The sequence below is a fragment of the Scomber japonicus genome, chromosome 13 (assembly GCF_027409825.1).
Source record: "Scomber japonicus isolate fScoJap1 chromosome 13, fScoJap1.pri, whole genome shotgun sequence".
NCBI lineage: Eukaryota > Metazoa > Chordata > Actinopteri > Scombriformes > Scombridae > Scomber > Scomber japonicus.
Genome location: NC_070590.1, coordinates 10224193 through 10234227, shown reverse-complemented (window position 1 = coordinate 10234227; position 10035 = coordinate 10224193). Strand labels below are relative to the sequence as shown.

The 10035-nt window shown below is 39.2% G+C and overlaps 1 protein-coding gene across 1 annotated transcript; it reads left to right on the top strand.

Moving 5' to 3' along the window:
- Window positions 1-2221: 2221 nt before the first annotated feature.
- Window positions 2222-9287, top strand: LOC128371175 (interferon regulatory factor 1-like). Its single transcript, XM_053331420.1, has 10 exons — window positions 2222-2339; window positions 6694-6786; window positions 6967-7066; window positions 7160-7327; window positions 7516-7556; window positions 7712-7835; window positions 7941-8060; window positions 8236-8267; window positions 8451-8568; window positions 9147-9287. Exons 2-10 carry the CDS (start codon window positions 6700-6702, stop codon window positions 9257-9259), a joined length of 903 nt encoding a protein of 300 aa, XP_053187395.1. The 5' UTR covers window positions 2222-2339; window positions 6694-6699; the 3' UTR covers window positions 9260-9287.
- The last annotated feature ends 748 nt before the right edge of the window (window positions 9288-10035 follow it).

The following is a 10035-nucleotide window of genomic DNA, read 5'->3' as shown; positions in this document are numbered from 1 at the left end:
CAACCCTTATTGTACCTTCTGTGAACCTGAACTAACCGGGACCTTCTTACACATGGTCTGGGAATGTGAAGAAGTACATGCTTTTTGGCATAAAATAGCAGCAATAATATCTGATCTAATAGGGTGCCCAATTCCGGTTAATCCCATTGTCTGGTTATTGAATGATGACTCTAAGTTAGAGATGATCGAAAGACAGAGGAAAATTTGGCTGGCTGGCTCAACAGCTGCCAAGAAAATCATAGTCCAACAATGGCTACCTCCACATTCACTTTCTATCCGGAAATGGCTGGCATACTTTCTGGATATAGTCATGCTTGAGCTCTCTACAGCAAGGATAAACAAGGCAAAACTTAAGACTGTTAACCTCTAGAAGGAATCGGCTGAACAGATTTATAATATGATGACCTCAGTCACACAGGAACCAGATAGAGCTCCAGTAGGGGATGAGTAGACAAGGTGTTTGTTGTTGTGTTTTTTTTTTGTTTTTGTTTTTGTTTTTTGTTTTTTCTCTCCCTGTTTGTTTTGAGACCGCTGGGTGGGCGCATGGGGAGGGGAGAGGGGGGGTTTCTTATCTTGTTCGGTGTATAGGTGTTTTTTCCTTGTTTCTTTTTTCTCTAATGGCACCATCTGATGAGTACTCTGCACACTATTTTGTAAACACCTGTTTTCTTGCACATAATGAGCAAAGTGTACGCTTTTGTTTGAATGGCTTACATGGTGTCAATAAAAAGTTGATCATAAAAAATGAAAGCTAAGACTAATTAGCCACCGGAAGTGGCGCGCTGACAATGATTTCACAATAAGAGCATCCAGCTGCCACAGGAAGTGGTATGTCAGCATTAGCTGTAGCTTGACAGTGTAAATAAGCCTGAGAAACCTGTGTATTGAGTGTTTGGAGTATATTTCTGTTTCATTCTAGTGTAAATGAGTAAGAGAAATGTAAGATTGTAATCATTTGATTACCTCCTTTGGTTTAATTACTGTTAGTTGATATTAGGTTGGTGATATTATTTATATTACTTCATGTGTGTAAGATTAATGTATGGATATGTGGTTATCCTTTATTGAGTTGTATTTGTTATTCTTTCTTTATAGAGAAACCACACAATCACAACTGTAAGATCCAGCTGTTCTGGAAGCTCTGTATACTTACCTGCAAAGAAGAAGTAAAGAGAGTAAACTGCAGATCGGCCTCTCTGTTCTTTATTCCTCCATACTCTGGAAATGGCCTTAAGTGGTGTTCTGACCGACACTCCTGTGTGAACTTGGTAATATAATCAGAACTAGCACCCAGCTAGAGCTTCTCTTCCCTACATTCACTCTGTTTACTTCTTTATTTCTGCCTTCCACCCAGTTCTCCTCCTCTTCTCTCCTTCACTCTGTTTACTTCTTCATTTCTGCCTTTCTACATTGTTCTCCTGCTCTTTTCCTCTTTTCTCCTTCACTCTGTTTACTTCTTTATTTCTGCCTTTCTACATTGTTCTCCTGCTCTTTTCCTCTTTTCTCCTTCACTCTGTTTACTTCTTTGTTTCTACCTTCCCACCCTGTTCTCCTCCTCTTCTCTCCTTCACTCTGTTTACTTCTTTGTTTCTGCCTTTCCACCCTGTTCTCCTCCTCTTCTCTCCTTCACTCTGTTTACTTCTCTATTTCTGCCTTTCTACATTGTTCTTCTGCTCTTTTCCTCTTCTCTCCTTCACTCTGTTTACTTCTTAAATTCTGCCTTTCCACCCTGTTCTCCTCCTCTTCTCTCCTTCACTTTGTTGTTTACTTCTTTGTTTCTGCCTTTCCACCCTGTTCTCCTCCTCTTCTCTCCTTCACTCTGTTGTTTACTTCTTTGTTTCTGCCTTTCCACACTGTTCTCCTCCTCTTCTCTCCTTCACTCTATTGTTTACTTCTTTCATGCGCCAATCCACTGTAAAAGATGTCCACCTGATTTTAACATTCACTTTTTTTTTTTGAATTATGAATTAGGGTTATTTTTATTGTTAACAGTAATGATCTGCCTCTTTTCACGAAATGCACACTTCATTAGAAAAATAAAAGTATGACCCCCCCATGAAACTAGAGATCTTAGACGTGAGATTTAAATTTTTTTAATGGGTGGACATTTTTTACAGCGTGCCCAGCCGGGGAATAGCCTACCCGCTATACAAAGAGAGGCTCTATAAATAGTCAATATAAAAGTCATCTGAGCGAGTAGTGTGTGTTCACTTCGGATTAAGAAAGGTATCCAAGTGGACAACACAAAGACAAGGAGAAGTTTCTCTGGAACTTAAACAAATCGGACTATATCCTGCTTGTACACTTCTACCGTACGGATCTTAGATCGAGACAAGTCTGTAAGTGATCTGATATTAATTTACCACGTATACTTAAATTATTATATTATTTGCATGCTATCGTTTATATTTATTTATTGACTCTGCTGCTTTTCGAGAATGGATATTGAAAATCTTCAATAAATGCACAGGGGATACTCAAAGGAATAACTGATGTTATGATGTACCTTTTCGGATTCTGTAGCCTAATATTTTCTTCTTTTCTCCTTCACTCTGTTGTTTACTTCTTTATTTCTGCCTTTCCACACTGTTCTCCTCCTCTTTTCTCCTTCACTCTGTTTACTTCTTTATTTCTGCCTTTCTACATTGTTCTCCTCCTCTTTTCTCCTTCACTCTGTTTACGTCTTTATTTCTGCCTTTCCCTGTTCTCCTCCTCTTCTCTCCTTCACTCTGTTTACTTCTTTATTTCTGCCTTTCCACCCTGTTCTCCTCCTCTTTTCTCCTTCACTCTGTTGTTTACTTCTTTCATGCGCCAATCCACTGTAAAAGATGTCCACCTGATTTTAACATGCACTTATTATGAATTAGGGTTATTTTTATTGTTAACTGTAGTGATCTGCCTCTTTTCACGAAATGCACACTTCATTAGAAAAATAAAATTATGATCCCCCATGAAACTAGAGATCTTAGACGTGAGATTTACATTTTTTAATGGGTGGACATTTTTTTACGGCGTGCCCAGCCGGGAATACCCATTGTTCTCCTGCTCTTTTCCTCTTTTCTCCTTCACTCTGTTGTGTTATGATGTACCTTTTCGGATGGTAGTGTTTCTGTAGCCTAATTCTTGCACATATTGCGCTCAGTCAGAAGTTTATTAAACTTTTTTGAACCCATGTGTATCTTATGCACGTCGCAGTGCAGGAGGAGGTGTGTGTACCCCCGGCGCGCAAACAGGGGTAGTGGATCTTTTTAGTTCTTTTAAAACGTTTACAATGCAAAATGAATTCAAGCGCAATTGGACCATTAAACAAATAAGCAAACAAACAAACAAAAAAAATTAAACTCCAATCTTTTTTTTCTTTTATGACCTTTTTAAGTAAAGCGGACTCCTACATGTAAACGCCCCCTCCTTCAGTAGGGGCTGGCTCAATTTGCGGCAGCGGCATCTTCCGCGGCATTTCTTGCGGCACCCAGAGATGCCGCAGAAAGTGCCGCTGGCTGCCGCCGGCAGCGGCATCTTCCGCGGCATTTCTTGCGGCACCCAGAGATGCCGCAGAAAGTGCCGCTGGCTGCCGCCGGCAGCGGCACTTTCCGCGGCATTTCTTGCGGCACCCAGAGATGCCGCAGCTAGATGTCGCTAGTAGGCACTTTCCGTGGCATTTTTTGCGGCATTTTCTGCGGCATTTCTTGCGGCACCCACAGATGCCGCGGCTAGATGTCGCTAGTAGGCACTTTCTGTGGCATTTTTTGCGGCACTTTCCGTGGCATTTTTTGCAGCACCCAGAGATGCCGCGGCTGCTGGGTGCAATTATGTGATACGGCAAGCCGCTGTGTGCCGGGGGATAATGCTTGTGTCACCATGTGCTGGAGCATGGAGGAACACGTAGGGGGACGGGGCAGATGATAATAGCCTAAGTGCGGGATAGGCTATTAGTTTGAATTTCGGGGAAACCTGAGGAAGTATTTAGCAATGATATCCAAATTATAGCCTACTACAATTTGTCCAGATAAACCATCAACCACGAAACATCTCAAAATTATAGCCAAACAGATTAATAGATTTGTTCTGCTGTTTATTTATTATTATTTTTAATAATTCTCTTCATTTCTGCCCTGTTCCTAACTTTAAGCATACGTAATTTTGATGAATTCAACCCTTGAAATTACATTTTTATGGTTTCAATTAATAGCCTTGCAATGTTTTCCATAAAAATTTATTAACAAAAAGAAACAAACACAACAATTGAACAAGGTTGTGTGTGTGTGTGTGTGTGTGTGTGAGAGAGAGAGAGAGAGAGAGAGAGAGAGAGAGAGAGAGAGAGAGAGGGAGAGGGAGAGAGAGAGAGAGAGAGAGAGAGCTATATGCACACATCCACTACTTACTGAATTTCAGCCTGCTCCTGGTTTCCCGTCCTACATTATTGGACAAACGGATTAATCCAGGTGTGTCTGACCTCAACTTTTGGTCAGACACACCTGGATTAATCCGTTTGTAGGACGGGAAACCAGGAGCAGGCTGAAATTCAGTAAGTAGTGGATGTGTGCATAAAGCACATTAATCTTCAAATCTAGCCCACACTTTCAAGTCCATTTTATCTATCAATTCTTGATTGAAAGTGTCATATTCGGTCTTTTTTCCAAACACAAATGTGAGGTGTTCTGCTGGAGAACATTCGTCGTAGTCCTCGTTCCACACTTTCAGTTCCTCCAGCAGGTCCTTTTTTTCTTTGTTGTCCATTGAAAGAACCGCTGGCAGTTTCAATTGTCCTTCAAAGGATCTCTTTTTGCACCAGTCTGCAGCTGCCACAACATCGCGGAGAAACACATTTTGCTGCAGTGAAGATGAAAACATGGTCCAGGTATGGATGTCATTCTCAAATAGGGTTAAAATTTTGAATTTTTTAATTGCACACCATTAACCAATAGAGCCTAGTTCATAACTTGTACGTAATAAGGAGGACCTGTAAGGTGTTGCTGAGGTGATGAATATCTCAATTTCCAATAAGTTACCATTGTGATCTTTTTCCGGATAAGCAACAGCAGATAGATGTATGGATTTCATCTACCAATTTTGTATTTGTTTAGATCCACTTTTACAATATACAATAATGGATCTGGCAAAATGTTTAGATATCTGTGACATTTAATATTTTTGATATATGGTGTCTCTAAATGTGCTGTATGGCTTCCCCCAATCAGCACTCACTACTGATCAAGTTAAGTGGGCTATAACATAAACCTGTAATACAAAATTACTTTTTCATTTCACAATAAGATGCAGCAGTACTTTCTGAGAGCCAATATGTAAAGCTCTTTTGTTAGGTGCAGAAATAGTAACTTGTTACCTCTTCCTCTGTGTCTGCTGTTATCATATCTTCAGCACTGGAAAATAAAAAAGAAATTATATAGGTTAAGTGTATTGATGCAAAACCACTTTATGCCACAACTAGCGCCATAAATTATTTACTGGCACAAATTTGGCATCTACACCCACACTGCAAATAAGTTGTGTACCTTTGCTCTTCCCAGGTAGTTGAGCACTCCTGAAGCACTTTTTCAGCTCGATATCGGCACATGTTGCTGCTTGTTTGCAACCACCGGATCAAAACCTAAAAACCAAATAACAATAAATAGAGTGAAGTCACGTTTTCATTATGCTGTAGTTGTGGTATTATTTTAATTGTCAAATTACTTGAGTGGAAATAGCAGACGCTTTAAATTATACAACTAAAATCAAGGCACACATTTGACTAAATTGATTATGACTTACCTATGTTTCTCCAGTCGTCAATGTCTCTTTAGGGATTTGAAATACAGGACTGACAGTCGTACGCTGATGTGACAAATGAGTGGGCAGTCGTCAAAATGATTTGACACGCTCTCGGGTTGCCAGGTGTGACAGGTAACTCTCCAAAGTAGGTTATGATATTTAAAAATGCGGTTTTATACACAATTTTCCATAATTAAAAAAAAAATCTCTCATAAAAATTAAGTATAGGCTATTTTAGTAGGCCTTGCCTCTTATTATGTCACATATCTCCAACACTATAACAAAAATACACAAATCCGTTTATCAGTATTATAGACCAATTGCCTAAAAAGCTGATGTTAAAAATGTGACGCAGTCTCATTGTGTCATAAAGTGTCACAAATCTTATTGTAAGTATTGCCTTAGCACACGTCCATTTTAGTTATAGTGGATAAAGAAAGATGAGGACAGGGAAACCCAAACATGGCAACCATTCTATATGTATTCTTTAGGCTACGTTTAACATGTGTGGCATCAAAACATAATTATTTTCTAACGTTGACATGTCTGTAAATTGCCATCTAAAGCCTAAAACCATGCCACAGTCATGAAATCATTGCCGCGTAAAGTGCCTACTACCGACATCTAGTTGCGGCATCTGTGGGTGCCGCAAGAAATGCCGCAGAAAATGCCGCAAAAAATGCCACGGAAAGTGCCTACAAGCGACATCTAGCTGCGGCATCTCTGGGTGCCGCAAGAAATGCCGCAGAAGATGCCGCTGCCGCAAATTGAGCCTGCCCTCTCTCCCCTCCTTTCCCCCATGCCTCGGCCATGAACTTCCTCTCACCCTCCTGCGCGCGACCAACACGCAGATCATTCTCACTACTGCATTCCTCGTGTATCTAACGAATCGGTCCTCCTTTCCTCTGTTGTTGTATATTTTAGACAACCATGCCTGTATCAAGAATGAGGATGCGCCCATGGCTGGAGAAGATGATCGATTCCAACAGCGTCGCCGGACTCAATTGGGTGGACAAGGTGAGAGGCGTATTTGGAGCAGCATACAATATATATATATATATATATATATACATACATGTGTATATATATATATATATATATATATATATATATATATATGTATATACACACACACACACATATATATGTATGTATATATAATAAATATGTTCTAGCTCAGTAGTTTTTTTTCCCCAGGACAAAAAAATGTTCTCCATTCCCTGGAAGCATGCAGCTCGGCATGGCTGGGAGATGGACAAGGACGCTTGTCTGTTCAAAGAGTGGGCCATCCACACAGGTGAGCAAGCAGGCATAAACACCTAAACTCTGCTTTTCAGAAAATCCTTTTGTGTGGAAAAGGGTATGAAATTAAACAAAATGTGTTCTGCAGGGAAATACAAAGAAGGCCAAACCTGCGACCCAAAGACATTGAAGGCCAACTTCCGTTGTGAAATGAATTCACTGCCAGACATCAAGGAGATGAAAGACAAGAGCGTCAACAAAGGCCACCAAGCAGTACGTGTCTTCAGGATGCTTCCTTACACCCCAAAACCAAGAGGTGAGATAACTGACAGGAAGTGAGCAGGCTGTTTTTTCTAACTTGAATTAACACTAGTGTGCACTATCTGCAGGCTGCTGGATCTCTTTTCTTTTTTAGTGTTACTCATTAATCAGTTTTCTCTACAATTACATTGTGAGCTGTTTAATATGGGAAATGACTTATTCTTTTTCTCTCCATCTGCACAGATAAACGAAGCAAAGTAAAGGAAACAAAACAAAGGAAGAAGGTAAATTTTGTAGATATTTTATGATCATGCTACTTGTTGACTTAATCAGAGGCCGATTCAAATTATGTTATTTTTATGGCACCAGTGCAGTGCAATTTCTTTTTTTTTCTGATGGAAATATCACAAACCAATGGTGCTATTATCTTCCTCAGCAGGTCAAGATGGAGGAAGAAGACTTCAGTGATACTCAGTCCCCCATGGATCAGACACGGCTACAAAATGACAACTCATCCACTCAGGAAAACACAGTGGACAGCACAGTGGACACAGAGCAGAAAGGTGAGCATGTAAATATGTATAATTAGAGAATAAGATTGATAATCCGTCAGAATATATTGGACTATAAATTGTAATATTTAATTCTATTGTTTGCCGTCTTTGCAGATTTCACATATGTGCCTTCAGCTGAAGTTCCTGACTGGTCTACATCAGTGGAGATCGGGCTTGAGTCCTTTCCAAACAACTTTTGCCACAGATTTGAAGTTTCACCTGAACACAGCCCCGGTAAGACAACAGCCACAGAGCAGCACACTGGCACTACAGTGTTTAGATAACAGCAAATACCAAATGTCATACTTGCTGATAAATGTAGCATTATTTGTTGCCATTTAGGGAAATTGAAACAAATACTCATATCATTTTCTCTTTCTCTCCCTCTCTCTTCACTGTGATCTTCCAGAGTATGACAATATGAACGACGACATTATCAAGGTAAGCATGGCCTCTGCCTCCTGTTCTTCCCAGCATGCATTTTTCATTGTCAGGAATACCCATGTTTGTCTTATTCTGCCTTTTTGGGTTGTGTAAGAATACCCAAAACAGTAAAATTGTTTGGCGTGGGAAAACTAGCTGTGTCAAATATAGCCATACTAAGTCCAGTTGTTGCTCTTTCAGATTTGCCAGCAACTGGAGAAAGAATCAGACTGGTTTCCAAGGTGTTTAGACGGCAAGGGGTTCCTGAGCAATGAAGCATGCATCAGTCCTGGGAGCCAGTGGAGTGAATCTTCCTCAGGTAAATGTTGCTAGTTGATGGCTCAGATGGACAGCTGTCTCTTGGACATTTAGTCACATGAAAAGACGAGTAAATCAACCTGCAAAATAATGCCTTTGGATGGTGACAATAAGTACATTTGGCATCTAAATGATGGTAGTCCACCTGTTGCTTGAAAATCACAACCTGTGTTGCTAATTTAGGAATATAAGTGTAAAATATAGATGTCAATGTGTGTTTGTTCATAATCAGCAACATCATCCTTTAAACAGCTTACAGAAAGAAATACATGTGGCAAGGTACTGGCCTTTATAGCAGTATTCATTTAAACTATGAGAACGTAAACCCAGGAGCAATAGCAGTAGTATTTTTGTGTTAAACCCTCTATTTTAGGGTGGCACTCCTTTTTACAAGTAAACTGATCCTCAGTTTAGTATCTTAGGTTAAAACACAGCTACTAATATACAGTACTAGTCTGAAGTTTGGATACATTTTCTCCCTGAAAAGTTTGATTGATTAGTTTTGACTGGTACCATACACACTAGAGCTTTGCATTCTTCTTAAACATACTGACCTTGGATTCTCTGTTTGCTTTATAGACGACGAACTAGACGACCTGCCGCAGTACACAACTTTGGGCTCAGACTTTAGCACAACTCCATCAGATGTCTTCTGGAGCAACTTTTACCCACAGACCACCTTTGGGCATTGAAGGGTCCAGGACAGGACAGGACAGGACAGGACAGGACAGGACAGGACAGGACAGTGCTAACTTTGAACTTCCTCATCTGAACCCTTTTTCACTTAACAATGTAGATTAGATTAGATTAGATTTCTTTATTTGTACCCGCAGGTAAATTTGGCTTGCAGTGAGAGACATTCATACAAAACAGTGATGAGCTCTTTCTACTGAAAAAATTATGTAAGTAAAATATTTATACATTTTAAGTCATTAAACAAAAACCAAAGGTCTTAACTATGAACATACAGAAGCAGTTAGAGTCAGAAGGGCACATAGCAATTTTTAAAAGAATATTGTTGCGCATACTTAAAATTTTGAAAACATTTTAATAAATATTGTCCAGTCATAATTAAAATGAATTCTTCAATTCATAGATGTTCATTGTATTGTATCATTATAATTGCTTTATGTCTATTGTATTGATAGTGCAACTAATCAAAAAGAAATAGCATTGAAATAAATAATCTAATAAATATTGTTTACTGCCTTTTATTGTGTAAAAATGACTGTTGCTCTTTTAAAAGCACATTCATATTCTTTTCTGCTCATGAAATAGTCAGATACGCCCATATGTTATATCCAAATGGTATTAAAACATTGGTGCCAAAAAGGTGTGACTATTTCTTAAATTTAGAAATGTAGAAAATATTTTTTTTTAAACTTAAAGATAAATTATTATTCATTAAGTTTTGTGTCATCCATCTGGGTTAATACATGTGCTTTAAATAGGTGAAATCAGTACAGAA

Bases quoted from the DNA above. Each gene is read 5' to 3' on its own strand.
- LOC128371175 (XM_053331420.1), top strand. From the start codon at position 6,700: ATGCCTGTATCAAGAATGAGGATGCGCCCATGGCTGGAGAAGATGATC. The intron at 6,787-6,966 runs GTGAGAGGCGTA...TTTTTTCCCCAG, and splicing joins GACTCAATTGGGTGGACAAG to GACAAAAAAATGTTCTCCAT. The intron at 7,328-7,515 runs GTGAGATAACTG...CCATCTGCACAG, and splicing joins TTACACCCCAAAACCAAGAG to ATAAACGAAGCAAAGTAAAG.